The following is a 21,179-nucleotide window of genomic DNA, read 5'->3' on the forward strand; positions in this document are numbered from 1 at the left end:
CATTTAGTTCAACCCCCGTTTGCAGATGAGGAATCCCCACATTTGCAAACGGGGGTTGAATTAAATGAGCTACTAGAGGCTGAGACTCAAGTCCAGATACTTCCCATCTCTATTGTCTGACAATAACACTTAGAGGAAAGGGAAGTGTTAGCTACATAACCTCAAGGCCACTCAAACGCCACCTCCTCTCTGAAGCCTCTCCTGATTGTCTCAGCATGAACAAATGTATCTGTACCTCTCCTGCAGCAACCATGCTTTCCATGTCGTATCACTCTTAAGTTTCATACCCCCTCCCAAAGATTTCTGAGTCACCTTTGTATTCCAGAGCGTAGCACAGTGCCTTGAACGTGGTAGGTGCTCAGTATGTCACTGAATGGTGTCAGCCACATCCAAATCTAGATGATCTAGAGAGCTGGTCATTTTATTTTTTTCAAACCAATTTCCTGGTTCACATTTAGTCTTTAAATGCTCTCAAATGACATTTTTATTTTCCCTCTAGAATATGTGGAAAACTTTGAAGCAAAGGACACTGGTCCAAAGGCTCCTATGGATTACCAGGAATCAGGTGTGCCAACTACCAGGCCCTTGGACTCCCAAGTGACCTTGTTCTCCTTGCCTAGGTCACCTGTCTAGGTACCAGGAAAGCTGGCTTTTCCAGACCCTTTAGGAGGCTGCATTACCTTCTCTAATGGGAACAAATTGGAAGGACAGGTAAAAAAAAAAGATCAGCAGGTTAAGTGTCAAGGAATTCCACCCATTCTGCTTTCAGGATACAAAGCAGGAGGGGCCCCAAAACAATGTCTCGGGGGATTTCTACTCACATGGGACAAAATTGTGCCTTTAGTTTGCATTAATTAGACTTGAGCCAAATAAAGCCTATTAGAGTCATAGCTGATTTACATATAACACAATTGTTGACGTCTCTGTGAGTTTTCAGGTGGCACAAACTGCTACACAATTCCTTCATAACCCAAAACAAAAAAAGCAAGAAATACTAAACATTACATTTTAATTTTACTAAAAAGTACTATCGCACAAGCTGAATGTGCTTCACGATAAGAAAAACAAAGGCTGGCATTGAAGCACTAACATCTTATTTGTGTGGAGTCTGTTTTAGGAAGCTGATGCAAAACCTGATTTGAACCTGGGAACCAGATTGAATCCTGGGAACTCAGGATTTTTTGGATTTGGGGAACAGGGGCATTTACCATAAACTAAGTAACACTGGGGATTTGGGACAGATCTCTCCAATCAAATACATTCTACCTCAAAACACTTAAATAATCGCACTGAGGGGAGTAAACTGAGACTAGGAAGAGCCTGACATAGGTTCTTCTCAGGTTTTGCCTCCAAGACACCAGTTTTCTGAGCATTTTGTTGCTACCCATCGTTCAACGCTAAGAAGAAATTTAACCTCTTAATTTGCATTAATTAAAAAAGTGTTGATAACATGAGACACCCAGAACTTCAAATAATAGTTTCACTTGATAAAGAATCGTAGCATTACTCAACTCATACGCTCTATCTCAGTAATAATAATCACAACTGCTATCTGTTGAGTTTTGTGAAAGACCCTGCACTGAGTCCCCCAAATACTTATTTTTCTACTCTGTCCTAAGACATAATTTAATAAATGCACACGGTTAAACTGAATGCTTTAATTTAATCATGATTTCATCCTCAATTTTAGATATGGAGTTTCTTCTTTTAGATTTTAAATTGTATGACAAAACCCTTCTACCAGATAATCATTCAACCCGATACCTAAAGTCTGAGGACTTTTTAAGTTTTATTTGCAAATATAGAACTTGGGTGTCTTTTAAAAAGCTCATAAAAGACTTCCTCAATGTCAACTTGCTAAACCCCCAACTGCATGAACAGACAGATCCAGGTGCTTTCTTCACTTCAGGGCTGTTTTCTAGGTTCTCCTGTGAAGCCTGAGGAAGTTATACCGAGCCAGGTTCATTGTGATTAATATGCATTACAAAACAGAGTCCGAACAAAGCATTGTCCTGCAACACTGAAGAAAATCTACCTGCCCAATGTGCGTTAAACAGCCCTCACTCAGAAAAGAAGTTAAAATATCTTAGAATGTCTCAGAATATCTCAGATTCAGTGAGATACTTCTTAAGTTAGTCTTCCCCCCAAAATTTATATCTCTTCCTAGTCAGTACTTGCCGGAAGCCAGTTCCAGCATGTCAGCAAGGGCTGAATCATCTGGGAATGGCTAAAAGGCATTTCCCCAAACCTGAAAAGGATACATAAATTGATGGCTTGCTGCCAGACAGCTAAGGGCATCTTAATCTATATGTATTGCCTCCTACTGGCCAAACACCTGAACAGCCATAGGCAAATTCTTCCATTCTGACAATGGACTGTGTATGCGAAACCGACCCTTTGATGTGTATATCTACCTCGCCTTAGGACAAACTGTGTTAATAAATAGCAAGGTGTCCTGAGAGGAGGAGAACTTAGTTCCTTTAGCTAAGTCTTCTCTGACTTCCTATAATGCCTTTCAAAATTATGTTTCATCTCTGGACTCTTATTTAATTTACGCACAGCCCTTTCCAGATTGCTGGAACAAGACCACCGGCAAGTACTATATTTTTGCCCATTGAAAAAAAAGGGGGCGGGGGCGGTAGGGGAAGCTACTACTACTATTAATAGAAGGCTCTGAAAGTGAAAAGCATTTAAAGCTTCAAAATTACTCACTCTACCTTTCATTGGTTACTTCACATGCAGCATTTATGCAACCTTAAATAAAATATTTTTAAACTGTGATTCTGACAATGCCAAGTTGAAATGAGTGGGGAGAGGAAGATTTACTATCATTTGAAAAGGTTTAGGGTCATTTTCAGTTCTCTTTTTCAATCCAGTCCCACCCCACCTCTCTCTCTCTCTCTCTCTCTCTCCCTCTCTCTCTCTCTCTCTCTCTCTATATATATATATACACACACACACACACACACACACACACACACATATATATGCACATACACATATATATGTAAATTTTACATATATGTATATATTATATACACATTTTATATGTTATATATACTAGTACATACACACATGTGAGAGTAATAATGGTCTGTTTAATAAAATTTAAGGCATCTGTAGAATTACAAGAAATTACTCTTGCACCTAGTTTTAGACTGAAAGATTTACTGCATTTCCCTTAATCCTTAAGTTGCATATTATCTGCTGTATTTTCCCCTAACTGCTGTCACTTAAATTGTCATGTGGAATAAGGGCAAATCAGGGTCAGTTTATATAAGCGGCATCAATCTGAAGAACTTCATTAGTCTTTATTTCAAGGCATTATGCAAAGAAAACTGACATTAAGAGAGCCTTAACTGACAGCAAATGAAATCAATCAGCAAATCACTAAGCCATAATAAACTCACTCAATTTGTAGATAACCCTTCCTTTTCCAGGTCTTCACCTAGGCAGTCCATCAAACACTGTTTTTTGTCCAAGTAGCTGAAATGAATAGCAATTCTGTTGCAGCACTTGAAAGTTCAAGTGCTCACAGGCCTCCATCTCTCAATAATAAGCATTAAAAGGTGTTATCAAATAGGGTTACACTTATACTTAAATAGGCTTCCCCCAGTGCCCAATCACCGTCGCCACCACCAAATTAAAAAAAAAGTGCAAAGCAAATAGGGAGAGGAAGAAAAGAAAGCAGGAAGGAGGGTGTTGATACCAAAACTGCTCGAATGACTGACCTGCTAGGCCAGGTCTCCCGAAAAGTCTTCCTGTTCATAGAAAATATCAGGAGAAGATACAGATTGAAGACCAGAAGGCATAACTCACCATGACTATAACCAATCTTTGAATGCTACTGTTTAACTGGATAATAATTATTATCCCAATTAGCAACACATCCTTAAAACCAGTTCTTCTGTACACACTAACATCTTGATTCACACGATATTTCGTTTCATTTCGCCTTGCTTACAGCTCTGTTACCAGGAAATTTTGAAGAAACAATATATGCTTGTGCATTAGGAAATCTTCAGAGAAGAATTCCAAAATTTTAACTGGCAAATAAAAATGTCTTTCTAACAATATTACATCAGAAAACATTGTTTTCTCTTCCTAGTGTCAACAGAAAAATAAATAAATAAATAAATAAACAAACAAATAACACACTAATTCTTTTTTTGTTGCTGTTAATCCTCACCCCAGGATATTCTTTCCATTGATTTTTTAGAAAGAGTGGAATGGAGGAAGGGGGAGAGAAACATCGATCTGAGAGAGATATATTGATTGGTTGCCTCCTGTGCACATGCCCCACTGGGGCTGGGAACTGAAGCCAAGACTCTTCGGTTCCCAGGCTGATGCTCTAACCACTGAGACACCGGTCAGGGCAACACACTAATTCTTATATTCATCCTCAAAGTAGGCCTCAAACTTAGGACATTTAGATTCTTCACTGGTACAATTTATATATTTGGAATTGTAGACTACAGCTATAAGCAGCTCTATAAGACAACGGATGGCATTTTCCCATCAAAATAAATTTATTCTCAGATAAACTATATGACTTTTCCAGCTAATTGTGTTTCCCGAACAAACACTCTTTTCTGGGGAAGTACTTTCCAACCTTTGAAGAAGGTAGCATTTCAACATCCTGTTTGATTCTATAACCCAATTCTAATCACTTCACTTTTACTTTAAAAGATATTTTCATTTTAGAATTTATAGCACAATGAGGTAAATCTATATTTACTGACAAGAAAAACACCCATGATATTCTATTACATTTAAAAAAGGTTTACAAAACAGTGTGGCCCAGTTATTGTTTAAATATAGGTAGACATATTAATTTAAATGATATGTACACGTGTTTGCATTTGTGACTAAAAAATAACTATACTAACTACAAGAGCATATACCAAAATATTAACACCAGCTATCTCTGAATGGCAGAATATTAAATGATCTTAAATTTTCTTCTATGCTTTAAGAGTCTAATTTCTTATTGTCATGATCATGTATAACTTTCATAATTTTTTAAAAGTTAATTTTCAGTATTAGCAACATTTCTATGAAGTTGTAGTGGTCACATGTGTGTCTTAATCCTCACCCAAGGTTATGTTTAGAGAGAGAAAAGGAGAGAGAAAGAGAGAGAAAAAGATCAACCAAAACCGACAGCTAGGTATGTGCCCTGACCGGGAATCGAACTCCCAACTCGTTGGTGTACAGGACAATCTCTAACCAACTGAGCCACCGGCCAGGGCTGAAGTTGTAGTGTTTAAAGGCAAATGCCATTATACAGCTGAGCACTTTATACTACTGTTGTATTATTATAGTTTATATCTATAATAATGAACCAGCATAATAAAATTTTAATTTCAGTATATATTCTTTTTATTTAAAAAATAGCATTTGACATATTTAGCAAGATTTCCATTCAAAATGGCTGATTTTCCCGTTTTAAAAAATAATCAGGTACCTGGAAATTCACTTATATTGTTGAGATAACATGAAGGAGAAAATATCTAAAGAACACAATCTTTCAAGTAGAAAGTGCAGCATCTCTGTAATTTCTAACTATGCTAGAAAAGGAGAAATTTCTTGTACAGCAATTAGAAGACTGCTGCACTAAGTAGCAGACAACACATGTAAAAAATTACCAAGAGTCTTGATATTTTTATTCCCCGACAGTTTAGGAACAGATAATTATTTCTTTCTTCTACACATAAAAAAATAAGAACAAAATTCCCTTCAAGATGCTCTTTATGGTTTAACTTTATAAATACAACAAAATAGCTGGAAGTAATTTCTATGCCTGGAAAATAAGTATAAGTGTAAAACACTATGGTATCCCTAAAGTCATGGGTATAACCCATAACAACAACAACAAAAAGCCATACCAAATAAGGACTGTATAATGACATGGTGGGTTAGAGGTGATTAAGGGATTACTGTATTTATTATGGTGAAGACTCTGTTGTTTAGAATCTTCATAAATAAGTGGTTTCACAATGAAGCCTTTCTAATGAAGTGTTTATAAACACATATTTGTAAAGTGTTATTTCCAGAGGTAGAGTTATTATGCACTAAGCCTTTAACGCCTTTTATGAGATGGTTCGGGGAGCTTTTTCTTTTTAAATGAATGGGCCCAGAAGTAAAAACTGGTATCAAGTCTCTCGACTGGGGCAAAGCAGCTTCCCGCGCCAACCTGCCCAGCGTCTGAAATCAAGTATTCCTCCCCGCACCTGCTGGGGCCTCCTGCCCGCACAGCGCCCAGCTCGGAGGACGTGGCAGGGAGCACACCATGTCCCGGCCTGCGGAGCTTCCACGGGAGGGGACAGCTAACAAATAAATACTGAGTGTTTACAATGGACCTGTCACTATTCTAAGCCCTTCAGATGTGCTAACCCACTCACTCGCCAGTCACACTAACACGGAGTTAGAAACCTTTATTATCGTCCCTTTACAGATGAAGAGGCCAAATAAGCAGTTTAAGTAACTTTCCCAGTTAACCTCTTTTGGATTCCTATTCTCTCCACTATTTCCACACAAATGAAATTGTACTCTACAGACAGACCCTGCCTTTATTCTTTCCCTCTCAGCCATGTTCACACTCTCCCTCCCTTCCCCCACCCCCCCGTCTCTCTCACTCTCTCTCTCCCTTCTTCCCCTCCCCTCTCACACACACACACACACACACACACACACACACACACACACACCAAAAACACACACACACACAAAACAGTAAGCCTAAGCAATGGTTTACAAAAGGCAGAAAGGCATGATTAAAAGCATGAATGGACCAGTTACCCTACTCACTGGATATGTGACCTTTAGCAATTTACTTCATCTCAATAAACTGAGCTTCTTTCTTTATGAAATGGATAAAAGCAGAGCACCTACTACGCATAAGGTTGTTGCAGGTATTAAATGAGACAGTATATGTAAGGTGCTTAGCACAGTACCTGGTACAGAATAAGCACCCAACAAATGTTAGCTACTGATATTGTTCCTGGCTTCTTATTGAATGAGGATGGAGACACAAGCATTTATTGCATGCCTGCTAATATTTTCCCGATATTAAATTATTAGATAACAGTCCTTTAGAAAACACAAAATTCAAAGTATAAGATAACGAGTAACAGGTTATTATCTTTATACAGTATGGCAAAATATTTCTATTATGAAGTCCTCGGCATTCACACTACACTTTTCCCCAGGACTCTGGCAGATGGATATGCTGTTATCTCGGAGATAAGAGCACAGATACAATAGTTCTAAACTTGCCATAGAAGCTTAGGCAAAGCGTTTTAGTGGCACTATAGCCTCAATGGAACATCAAGTAACACGGAAAAGTAAGTAGGGAAGTAACACTGATCTTGATCAAAATAATTTCAAGCTTTTGAAGAAACAAGAGAGACTAAAAGAACCAAATGGAAAGATCTAGAGAAAGATCCTAGATAAGGATTTCTCAAAATAAAACACACCACATGCCCCTTCAGAGTAATGGAAACAAGCGACTATTGCTTGTTTTATCTTTGCAGGGGTCCCAGGACGGCTGCACCAAGAACAGGCACCATGCCTTGCCTGCTTTCCTTGTGTGATGCACTGTGCTCCTGTTTACATGCATTGCCTCATTCAATCCTACTACACGCCTGAGAAATGGGTAGCATAAAACTTTTTTTTACAGAGAAGGAAACTGAGGCTAAAAGCTAGCAGATCAGAGACCACTTGAACTGAATTTTCTCCTGAAGGAGAGCATCAGTCACATGTTCTTCTGTGTCCAAAAAGAAAAGGTAAACCCCTCATCCTCTTCGTCTCTCAATCGTGCTCACTGGTCTTCCTTGTGTACAGAATTATCCCCATAATGAAGCTTGCCCTGTTGGAAAAGACACACAGGGCTGTCTAGGAAAACTTCAGCACCCACCGCTCTGAATGATGGCTGTGCAGGTTGGCCAATTGGTCCATCACTACCACAACCTGCAGAGCGATGCCCTCCTCTTCATCATAACCAAAGCGCGTGCACTCACTGAATACTCCACTCCACCAGCACTGAGTGCAAAACTAAACAAACGCTAATTCCTGAATATGCAGCCACACTTGGCATAAATATACATATTTATATGCTGTAAAAAGGTATAGAGTTCCATAATATTAGCCTGTCAAATGAAAACAAAATCTTTTATCTTGAATTTGTCTACAGTACAGCATAAACTATGACCTACATCATACAAAGATACAGAATGAACATTTTTGTCAATGTAAGAAAAACTCCACTATAGATTTAAAAGATTTCACGCTTTCCATTTAACACAGGTGTCTAGATTTCTTAGTGTCAGATTTTATCAGTTAAGGCTCTGCTGTTTACTTGCTGTTGGTCTTAGGAGAGCTCCCTAAACTCTAAAATGGAGATAATGCCATCCACTTGACAGCTTCATTCTGAGAATTACATGAAATCATGTATTTAAAGAGCTAAGCATGATACCTGGTGCATAATACATGCTCACTGAAATGGTACTATTACTACAATTAAGGTCATCAGTTAACATTGTGCTTTTCTTCTCAAAGTATTCAACGCATATCACCATCTACATGTGTGAGGGCATGTGTGGGTGTCTGTGTGTATGTGTAAAACACTATTATGGCCCAAATCATGTGCTCTTCTCCGTGTGGAATACTAAACCAAAATATATTATTACTAAACTGTAATGTATAATACAGCATGGCAATGCAAAACTCACCCAAGTGTTTAGGTATATGGTAACGTGCCTAACTATTTTTATTAGAACTTGGAAAAAATCAGTTTAACATATGGGTCTATACATTTCCTTCTTGCTATTCACAAATGTCAAAACCACAGAGCGTTCATGGTTTGCCCCAAAAATAGCATCCCAAGGCATCAATCTCTTTCCAAATCACCCAAATCCAGAGTTTGGGGGAAGTCTTTATTTGTGAATTATGAAAAGTATTAAACCTTATGAGTGTCTGAATCAAGACAGCCAAGTAAAGGATTATTTTACAACCACTAGAAAAATCTCAAATCATACTGTGCTCGGGGTTACAATGAATTCATAAATAATGATAGTCAAATTTAAAATGCACTTCTTAATTTTGTATTAAGTAATGGTACAGTATTGTAGCCTATACCTGGAAATAAAAATATTTTATGCTTAGTTTTATAATTACATATATTTAAAAATACTGATCGACAATCTAATGAAAGAAACAACTGGTGCTTATTTTTTCTTTGTAAAGTTCTGATCTGAGTATTAGTAACAAATTAAATTAGGGTATGGAACATGTAGGAAAAAATTAACATATCACCACTTGGACTGACACTAATTTTGTACAAAATTAAAATTTCACAGGGCCATAAACTGAAGAATGAAAGTTTATTTCAAACCTCAAAATGTGAAACACAGACTGTTTTAAGATATTTGTCTTTTAAATAAAATTTAAAAACCAAGAATGCTTTTAAACAAGGACTACCTCTTTTGATACATCAGGCTCCCTATGGTTTGGATAATGTTCATACATTTTTCTAATAAAGGCACTAGATATTTTAAGGAGAATAAAGCAAATATTAAATTTTGTTTTGTCTCATTAAAAAAAACTTTAGACCTAAGTAATAAAATGACACAATAGTAACCTAGAATAGAAAGATACATGCAACATCTGAAAAGAATTATGTTTTTGAAAATAATTTTCTTTATTCAGTTTTTTCTTAAAATTATTTGAGGTTTTATGATTTGGTGCTTTGAGTTTCATAAATGAAATAACCCAGTTTGCACATATAATGTTCATTAAAACTAAACATTAAAGGGCAAAATACTCTATGTTGCCAAGCACAGTTCTAGACTTGCTGAAATTAAATAAATCCCCATGTAAGAAATGTTGGATATACTTTGGAATTAACATTGAAAATTTTCAAATATCTCTCCTGATAATTTTATCTAAAGTGATTTATTTTAAAACAGCAAGAGCTACAAATTGAGATTAGCTTAAGAAGATAACAGCCTAGCATCTTATTGTCCTCTGCTGATTAAAAAAAAAAAGTAATTTTTTAAACTTACTTAGCTATAAAAGACATATTCTCCTTGGTAAAAAAAAAAATACTTTTTGGGATTATTTAACAGGCTGGATCAAGACTTTAAAGAAAGAAATATAGTGTTACATGATAGAAGAAAAATTATTTGCATCTCCATTATGTTATTCACAATACTTTGAGGTTTTCATTCTGTCCAGTTACTACATTTTATTTTTCTACACGTCTCGGTAGCAAACAATGTTATTTAGACTCTAACCTGGCACGCTACAACCTCTGGCCCGCCCTTGAGCCCCTCCATTGCAAAGGTCTCCAGGTGCAGTTTGGGTAGCTGCAGGGTGAAGTCATTCCTACTTGCCGCAGTCCGTGACAGCGAGATCTGATCTCTGACCTAAAGGGAAAAAAACAGCATCAATGGTAATTCCCCTTCAGACACATTAACTGGGATGAACTGGGTCCCCTTGAGCCCACTGAGTGGACTTGCATTGATCGCTGGACCTGAAATCCATGAATAAATTTAGGACTAATTGATTTTTCGTTGCAAATAAATCTCTAATTCAGAGTGCTGGGGGAGAATGTTAAGAAGAAAAAGCATCCTCCTGCTTGAAATGAGGGAGGGAAGAAGAGTCACTGGAGCTCTTCTGATCAAGAGGTTTTGAATTATTTTTCACTGTTCCTCCCTGAAAAGAAAGAGGAAAGAAGGGAGGGAAATCCACAAAATCAAAAACAAACAGTAATCTCCTAATCATTATCACTTTCTTAATAACATGTTTAATTTAACTGGTATTAACTGATATATATTGGACAAGATAATTATTAGGTATTAGTCTTTGAAAAAAAAATTCAATACTATGTACCCTGGAATAAAAACAAATACACTCAACAAACAAGGATACTTAAAAATATACCAGTAAGAGTTTTGTTTGCCTTTTTTACTCTTATAAACTTGAGTGTCATCAATTAAATATATATAAACCAACTCAATCATGCAACTTCTAAGTAAGGTAATGGATAGAATCAGTAGAATTTGTACTGCATTTTAAGTGTTCAGAAAGGTAACAATACAAACATTTCACAGGAGAAATACAAAATCTCTGGTCAGTATAGGAATCACATGCAGTTGATATTACACTGCCACCTTCTGGACAAATGAGAAAATACTCTCTATATAATACAAATACTAGATATAAGAAAACATTCAGAAACAGATAATTTTCACTTTTAATTTCCAAACTTAGTAAAAGCCTTAAGAATTCCACAGTTTAATGTACTTTTAAGATCAGTAAGCTCTCAATTTTAGTCTTATAGATTAATGGTAGGAGTTTTCATATGTAGGCAAATTTTCTAACTTTCCTTATGCCTGAATTAGTTTTAAAATTTTATCTCTATGCTACCATATACTTGATAAATGTTATACAACTAGCTTAGAGTCACAGCATAAAAAGAGTTTTTATGACCTTTTTAGCAAAGGTAAAAATGGGGAGAACTATACAAATAACTTTAATTGCTCAGATACTAGTAAATGTATTTAATCTCTACTTTTACCTGAGCAACTTCAAATGCAACTTGGCAATACAGAGTGGGGCAAAAGTAGGTTTACAGTTGTGAGCACATGAAACAAATTTATTATATTATTATTTATTAATTATTATATTATTTTCCATACGAATAACTGTAAACCTACTTTTGCCCCACACTGAATATGATAGAAAACCTGTCCTTCATTTTCCCATTCTATGTGAGCAGCTTATAAAACTATTGAATCACTTCTTATTTTATAAATGACTTATCATACTTTGTAGAGTTTCCTTAAACCAGCAAATACACAAACATATGATGACACCTTTAATTGTTCATGCTAACCGATGGGTATAAAAACCCTTATTCTGCCAAGCTTATCTGAAGAACTTCTGTCAAAGTGTATGCTGTGAAGTATACACTATAAGGCAACTTTTATAACAGTGTGAGGACTATATGCACACTACAGTCCCAATTCAGAATATATTTTTATCCATAACAAACATTCTCCAGTCTTCAGTCAGAATGAGAATGCTATTGCACTTACTTAATGTAACAGAATAAATCATATTTTAAAAATATATTTGCCTTAGGTTTATATTTTATATGTATGGATGCCTTCTCGTGCTTTTCTTTTTGTCACCAATGTGCACTCAGATAAAAGAAAACATTAATGTGGATTAAGGTACTGAGAATTTATCAACATCAAACCACTGGTGTTTTGCCTTCTACCCTTCTGAACCATAGTCAATAGATCTAAATATTTTACTGCACCCAGGCCAATTCATTGTTTGATGTTTAAAAACTCACCCAGAATCAAAGAAAATTTATTAAATTTGAGCCCCCAAATGAGATACTATTAGCTTTGAAAGTCAAGTTTAACTGTGATATTGATGATTCTCTTTTTTCTGTGACAAAATTCACTAGGGAAATCCTGGATGTCAAAGTACAAAAGCAGATTGCTAATATGGGCAAAGGGGGGTGGGGGACTCTGAGCAGTGTAGGTGTAATCCACAGCACAGTTCCAGCACTGGGGGTCCTTTAACCCCATTAATACCAGGCACCACGCTTCATCTGTGAAGCTAGACATACAGCAACAGTAAGCCACACTTTGTATTCTCTAAACAACTTCCTAAACAACATTAAGCTGGGGCATTTGGCATTTAAAACTGTGATTTATTGTCAAATTAACATTTTCACTAAACATTATTTAATTTGGCAAATTAAATAATCCTGTTTTTAGAAAAAAACTCAAAATGCAGCTGTTTTGCTAAATCTAATGATGAGCATCATTACTTTATTTGAATAATATGCATGTGTTAATATTTTATGAATTATATATTATCTGTTCAATGTTGACAGTGCCATCAAGAGATAGTGACCCTAAGACATATGTAAAACTTTATACAATAAAAAAAAAGAGACAGTGACCCATGATATATAATAGATGTACTATCACAAATATTTCTTCTAAAAGATAAGAATTTTTCCACTTTTAAGTTAAAGCAAAACTTTGAGAGCAGGCATCTAAATTTCTCCAAATACTTCTAGAAAAAGGTTGTGTGTTTTTTTAAGTCTTGAAAAGGGAGTGGCTAGGAATTCCTTTATTTTAATGGGTAAAGGAAGTGAAAGCACCATGTTGAGAGAATACAAAACAGTGACACTAGGACAAATAAAAAGTATAACTGCAACAAAGAAGCAAGAAGGAAAGGCGACAAGACAGGAAAAAGTGAAGAGAAAAGGAGAGACTGTTGAGAAAGAATGCAGAAGGCAGTTTGAATTTCAGGGTGTGAACAAGAATAAACAGGGCAGAAATTCAACACAAAACATTAGAAAAAGAACTCTCCCCTTAATGCATTAAATTTGTCCATGAAACACACACACACAGAGAGAGAGAGAATAGGCAAGCTGAGAACAAAGTAACTAAAATCAGAAAAGAGATAAGTGGGATTTCTTTATCCACTACCCATTGGAAACAAAATGACTCCTATCAAAAATGAGAATTTACAGTAAGTTGCTCTACTGTCAAACGTTCTGAAATAACAATATTAGAATAGTAAAATTACTTTTTCCCTAAATGGAAAAGTAGGTTCATCTTTTAAAATACAGATTTTAATGTGAATTAGGATTAAAATAACCACTGTCACCTGTCCACAAATTACATTATAATTTCAAATTGATTTTAAATTATAGTTTCAAAAGACAATCCTTAATGTGAGCAATAAAAAATATATACGCGATGTTTCTTACTTCAAAATGGCTAACTTCATTTTTAACATGATTTTTTTATAGCATTTCATAATATAAATCTCAATTCAAATTGTACGTATTTTTATAACATTCTATAAAGGTTGTATAATTTCATATTTTGTCAAAAATAAAAAATCTACATTACTCCATTCTAAAATTTTGATTTTTAGAAAAAGTAGGTTTTTTCCCTTTCTTATTACATACTTTCAGAAAATAGATATTTCTAATAGATATGCTCTAAGAGATGTAGATAAAAATAAATGAAACTTTCTAAGTCAAAAATTGTTACAAAAATAGATTTATATTATTATAACAATCTAGTTTTAGAATTAAGTGGTTCATAAGCTCCTTGTAAGTACCTTTCCTATTCCTCTGATTAGCCTTCACTCACAAGAAACCAATCTGTATTCAAACCATAACACCAAAAAAGCGGTTTCTGCTAGATACATCAACTATGAAATTAAATTAGTCATTTTTAGAAAAGCTACTCAACTCTCAAAATGTGAAGCTGCAGCTTCTATCCTGAACAGCTCTAAATCCCTCTGGACTAATGTTCCAATAAAAAAATAAAAACTCATGAAATGTAGTACTAGCAAATGTTTTCACCAACAGGATACCAAGGAAGAAGAGGTAAGCTGTAGTAGATCGGAACTTAGATACACTTGAGAACACATGTAAGGAGATTACCACCTCTTACCAGAGAATGCATGAACCTTATATCACTAACAAAGAGTGCCATCTCAGACACTTTTTGGCTCCTTTTTTCTAGTGTTTCATGAAATGAGTGTAATATCTCCTGGTATGTTTTAAAGTTTATGTAGTCAATTTGACTGTCTAACACTCCTGGCACAACTATGATCACCCATTCCAATATCCAATTAACAGAAAATTTCCTTAACAAGTAGGCATACTGGAGAGCCTTTTATAAATAGAGAAGAAAATCAGCCACAGTTACATACACTCTGTAATAACAATAATGACAAGAAAAATGTTATGTATGCAGACACTCATAAGTGAGCATGTGATCAAAAAGGAATGTCATTCCAAACTCATAGGAATGACATTTTCTACAGGGCAGTAGAAAGAACAACAAAAAAAGATATTTAGATAGTTCCAGGACTTTGGTATGTGCCTAGTGATAGGAGCAGGAGTTAAAGCATGTCCAGATAATGGAAATGACATTAAAAATTGAATAGTTAGCCTGGCCGGTGTTGCTGAGTGGTTTGAGCGCTGACCCATGCACCAAGATGTCAGTGGATCAATTCCTGGTCAGGGTACTTGCCCAGATTGCAGACTGGGTCCCCTGTGGGGGCTGTGCAGGAGGCAGCTGATCGATGTTTCTCTCTCTCAATGTTTCTGTATCTATCTCTCCCTTCCTATCTCTCTAAAAATCAATAAAAACATATTTTTACAAAATTGGATAGTTATATCTAAATGGATATTTCCTCTTTGTTTTACCTTTCCTTAACTGTTGAATTAATGAAATGGATAGAGTACAGTACTATTTCTATTCGTAATAGCACCACTAGTGCTTCTAAAAGTACTTCATACTTTTCAAAGTCCTCTCCACACCAGCTCACTTGATTCTGCCCTCCACCTTGTGACATAGCTATTGCCATCCCTAATATGGGGATCCTGAGTCCAGTGCTCTTAACAGGAAATAATAATGCCTCTTAATGTCTATAATGAACAGTTACTAATTGGAGAAACTGTTTAAGATCTTGGTATTGCTTCCATTTCTCTACCTAAAAAAACAACACTATTTTTTTTTTCATTTTCTTTATCCCTTGTCTGGCAGTCATAGCAAAGTATGTAAGTTTCAGAAAAGTAGTTTTGTGATAAGCAAGAGAAATTACTATATAAACATCCTTGTTTTCCTCAGTAGTCTCCTTGGAACTGTGGGCATCCTCATTCGTTCACATTTTCTCTCCCCCTGCTCTGCTCCCCACCGGCACACACACAGTGATGACACTGAGACAGGTACCTGTGCAGCAATCACTCTTACACAACGGTCACCATCTCACAGGGAAGAGCCCCAAACTATGATGTCCCAAGACATCACTGGCACTCTGTCGGCAGGAGCCGGCACTCCTTCGGTGCTGCAGCAAGCACAGACACTCCATCTGAAGAGAAGGACGTGAGGAACTCACCTTCTTTACTGGGAGGTTATGTAACTTCACCTACGACTCTGGACCACAGCCAGACTCTCCAATGACTGCCAGCTGCTGTCACCAGGAAAGGGCAAAATCCGCCGCCACAGTCACCGCACACATACAGTTACATCCCAATTATGGGACTAAGACACTGATCTCTTGAATCAAATTATCAAGCTGGCTACATCCCAATTTAGCATCTGAAAAACTGAAGCCTCAAATCAAATTATCAAGCTGGAAAACAGGGTGATTTAATCATGGTCATCTTATAAAGGCCCTAGACAGCATGATAAATCTGTAACGCAAGTTACAGACCATGGAATGTACCCCACAAATAGGTTACTGTGCTCTTGAGCTATTTAAAAAAAAAACACAAAACCCACACTTGAGAATGGAGAAGTGTCTTAATGAATTGAATTGTTACAGTCCCCCACACGGAGATATTTTTTTTCTAGGGTGAATTATTCCAAAAGAGAAAGAGGTGAACACTGAAATTAGTTATTTAGATGTGTTCAAGCTAAAAACTGTTAAGCACACGTACATGACATTCTGTAGTGTCTTATCTTTAGTCTGCCAAGGTTTTTTAATCCCTCTTGAGCTGGAGTCCCATTTTTAGCTTGGCTAGGTCAGAATGACACTGAACAATATGAATGATGACACACAAGACAGCTATCTGGACAGAGTTGTCATCAGCAAGCCAGCTGTGCTAACACCTGCATGTCCTGCACAGCTGATGTTCAGAACCAAGATCCAGAAACTAAGAATGGAAAGGAGTTCGAGGATCATCAGTGACATTTAGAGAGCCATTAATGAGTCACTAAAAATTGGGTTTTAGAGGCTGGAGATCACGTTTCAATTTTTAAAACACTATCAGTTTTATAAATTAAAAATTATCCTATTGTCTTTGAATTCCTTATAAATGCAATAAGGACTAAAGATCAAAGATAACTATGTATTATCAAATATTCTGGTTAACCATTTTTAAGATAAAATTATAAATCACATTTGAAGATTTGGTTATGCAGTGACTTCGCCTGACAGATGCTGTTTGTTCTATTCCACAATCCACTCGAACAATAGAAATAATCATCCACCTATTTTTCATAGGCATCAAACTAGCTATTACCTATAAATTCATTGTTAGCATACCTCTCTTTCCTAGAGACATTCCTCAAACAAATTTAGGCTTTCTCCTCTATTTTTAACAATCAAATAAAGAAACCAAGTTATACTATCAGCAAGACTTACATTGAAATCTAGGGATGGCTTTAGTTAATGTTTCCAGACTGGGTGATGGTAAAAGTTTGACTCATTCAACAAACATTCACTAAGTGCCTACTGGGTACCAGGCACTGTGATAGATGCTGAGGATATAAAAATTAAGGAGACAGAATTCCATCCCTCAAGGACTTCAAACTCTAGTAGCATAATTAATCTCTCAAAATGCATTGCCTAGCCTCCCATTTATCTATAATGTCTTGTTTCTACTGTCAATTGCTATATCACCTCTTTCTTTGCCAGAAAGTATTATGTTAATCAATCTCAACCCTTTATCTTCAGCCCTGACTTTTTTCCCAGAGATCCAGACTCACATATCCTGCTGTTCACTCCACATTACCTTAAACTCAGAAGTTCCAAAACAAAACTCATCACTGTCTCCCTTCTCTCTTCTCAAAAAGCAAACTCACTTGCTCCTCTTTTTGTGTTCCTAATATCAGGTCACCACACTGCCATCCTGGGAATCCTCCTCCCCTGCCCTTCTCATCCCCATACGCCATGCTATTAAATAAGTTTCATATCCCTTCCTCAACACCACCCACCATATTATCCTGCTTCTTAGCTGACAGATTCATAGCTCTTAAAATCCCCTTTATTACTCACTGCATCCAGTTTACAAATCTGCCCTACAGAACCCAAATTCCATAAGGAAATCTGACCACATCACTTCCTAGCTTAAACCCTGGTTAAGGTTTTAATCTCTGCCCCATGATAAAAATTCAAGGTTCTTAGAATGGAAAAGAAAAGAAAAAAAAAAAGTTATTCCATGACCTGGCTTGTCTGCCTCATTCAGCCTCATCTCCTGCACTCTCCTTGCATTTAATGCTGAATTGAGGCTATCTGCAACTCTCTCTCTCTAGATAGCCTTTCCCATCTTTCCTCACACTTCAAAGCCCCATCCAGGCATTAATTTTCTCCTAAGAAACTTCCGCAGCCTCTCCCTTGGGTTTTCTAAGTATGCCTCATAGATGAATAACTCTATCTAAATAGATACAGAGCTGCATCTTATGGGTGCATATTTACCATGATATACTGGAAATATCTATGTCTCCATTTCGAGGGAAGGGAGTAGGAGACATCTCTCTCTCTCTTTAATATATAAGTATAAGTATTAGAGAGAGAGATGACAATATAGATATAGATATAGATATAGATATAGATATAGATATAGATATAGATATAGATATAGATATAGATGGAGATATAGATTAGATATAGATATGGATATGGATAGGGATAGGGATAGGGACAGGGACAGAGACAGAGACAGAGACAGAGATAGAGATAGAGATAGAGATAGAGATAGAGATAGAGATAGAGATGATACAGATATGTAGATATAGATATATATAGATATAGATATATAGATACATCTTTTCCCAAGAAGGGCACAGTTCCTGACACATAATGTACAAAAAGGTATTTGTAGTGCTCAATTACTTACAGTAAATATTGTATTTTATTATAAATTAGAAGTTTTAAGTAACTTTACTGTTGAAGCAAATCCAAAACAGCTTCAGCAAAAACTCCTGTTACTCCCTTGTTATTATTCCAGTGTCATTTCAGCCTGATAAAAACTTAGGTTCTAGATATCTTTCTGAATTGTGATTTCCTGTCTTACCTTTTAAATACTTGACTGAAAGGTATTTAACGCCTCTCCCTAAAAGTTCAGTGGCAACATAGTAAATTACGATCGTATATAGAAAATACTTTGGTTAATTCCTCCATACTCATAGGACAAATAATCTCTAAAACCCTCAAGAATCCAGCAATTCTGCTAATTCAACAATAACAAACAAAAAATTACAACCAAAAATGTTCCGCTTCTTCTCTACATTTAAATTTTACCCAAATCTTACTTTTACCCCCAGCTACACAGTAAACAAAGACATCTCTCTGCTAAGAACTTGATTAGTACCCAATAAATGCGTAAGGTGATTTTCTCATACGGAACACTGAGAAATCCAGACATTAACCTACCCATCTAACCTATCCTGAAAATTATTTCAATATAATGATTATACTTTTACTTTTTCTATACAATAAAAATACTTAAGCATGTTTGAAGAGTCTCTTAAATTTTAAAAAATTTCCATTTCTAAGAAGTCTCTATTATCAGAAGCCTACTGGTAAAGTTATTAGGAGCCTAAAAGAATATAATAGTAGTGAGTGATGCTAACAAAAATGTGAAGTAAAGTACTCCAAAAGCAGCAAATAAACTGGCAAATTTTGTTAGAATCAACTTTTTGCAGAACTCTAGAAACTTACACTTTACAGTGAGCAGCCAAAACTCAATCAACATGCTCTCACTTATATGTGGAATTAAATGAACAAAATAAACTGACAAACAAAATAGATCCAGAGACACTGAAGCATGCAACAGACTGACATATTTCAGAGGGAAGAGGTAGGGAAGGGGATTGGGAAGAGATTAACCAAAGAATTTATATGCATATATGCATAACCAATGAACAGACAATAGTGAGGTGAAGGCTTAGGGAGGGGGCAGGAATGGGGTGAAGGAGTCAATGGGAGAAAAGGGGGGAAATACTTTCAACAATAAAGGTAAATTTTTAAAAATATGAATCTTAGTATAATTGTTATTATTCTCCCTCCCCCTCACCCTCTCCCTCTCCCTTCCTCTCTTTCTAAAAATCAATAAAAATATTTTTAAAAAACACACACTAGCTGATCACTAAATAAGTTAACAGAACAGAGATTTCAATAATCACACATGACAAAGAATACAGACTTTAGAAAATTACTTCAGATAATTCACTAAACAAACAACTACTACTAGAGTATGCAGCAAAAACAAACACTAGAGATGGTGACAAATCTGATTTCCAGAGTCACCACATTGTAATACTCAAAAAAATCCATTTCTCAACCAAAAATTATGAAGTATGCAAAGAAATAAAGTATGGAAATTAATAACACAAGAGAAGTGGAAATTAGTAACAACTTTCCCTGAGGAATCTTAGACATGAGATTTACCACAGAAAGACTTTAAATCAATTCTTTTATTTTAAATATTCTTAATAAGTTAAAGAAAACCATGAACAAAGAACCAAAGGAAACCATGAGAATGATGTTTTCCAAAAAAAGAAAATATAAGTAAAGAGATATAAAGTATAGAAAGGAAACATATAGAAATTTTTGAGTTAATACATTCAAGTGCTGAAAAGAAAAACAAAACTGTCAACCACGAATTCTATATCCAACAAAAATATGCTTCAAAAATGAAGAAAAATTAAGCCACTCCAAGACAAACAATAGCAAAGAGTGCCCATTACTACTAGACCTTCCTTAGAAGAAATACTAAATGAAATCCTTTACCCTGAAATTAAGGACACTAAACAGTAACTCAAATCTACATGAGGAAACAAAGATCACTAAAGTAAAGACATAAAGGTAAATATAAAAGTCAGTATTAATGTATTTTTGTTGTGTAACTCCTCTTTTACCCCTATATAAAGGGGAAGGACATCAAATATTATACTAGAAAAGTACTATCTAACACACATTAAAAAAGGGAGGAGACTAATGCAGAAACTGTGAAACAACATAGATACAATTTATACTAATAATAGAGGAATATGCAAATTGTCCGGGACGCTGTCACAGTAACAGTAACGACCAGCAGGCTGCCTGGGGCAACAAGGCCGGCAAGGGGGTTAGTGAGGGACTACCAAATGACTGAACAGCAGGTTGTGTGAGGCGACCAGGCCAGCAGGGGGGTTAGTGAGGGATAACCAAACAACTGAACAGCAGGCTGCGTGGGGTAACCAGGCTGGCAGGGGGGTTAGTGAGGGACAACCAAACGACTGAACAGCAGGCTGTGTGGGGCAACCAGGCTGGCAGGGGGGCATTTGGGAGGAGACCAGGCCTGCAGGCAGAGGCGGTTCGGAGAAGATCAGGCTGGCGGGAGGGGGGGGGGGCAGGCT

At 36.2% G+C, this 21,179-nt stretch overlaps 1 protein-coding gene across 1 annotated transcript in view; it reads right to left on the minus strand.

Moving 5' to 3' along the window:
- Nucleotides 1-21,179, minus strand: part of CCDC171 (coiled-coil domain containing 171) — a 235,555-nt gene that overhangs the window by 54,465 nt on the left and 159,911 nt on the right. Inside the window, 1 exon segment of the mRNA XM_023758907.1 lies at nucleotides 10,293-10,424. Within this exon segment, the coding sequence (XP_023614675.1) occupies nucleotides 10,293-10,424 (132 nt within the window).

The sequence above is a fragment of the Myotis lucifugus genome, unplaced genomic scaffold (genome assembly GCF_000147115.1).
Source record: "Myotis lucifugus unplaced genomic scaffold, Myoluc2.0 scaffold_144, whole genome shotgun sequence".
In the NCBI taxonomy this organism is placed as follows: domain Eukaryota; kingdom Metazoa; phylum Chordata; class Mammalia; order Chiroptera; family Vespertilionidae; genus Myotis; species Myotis lucifugus.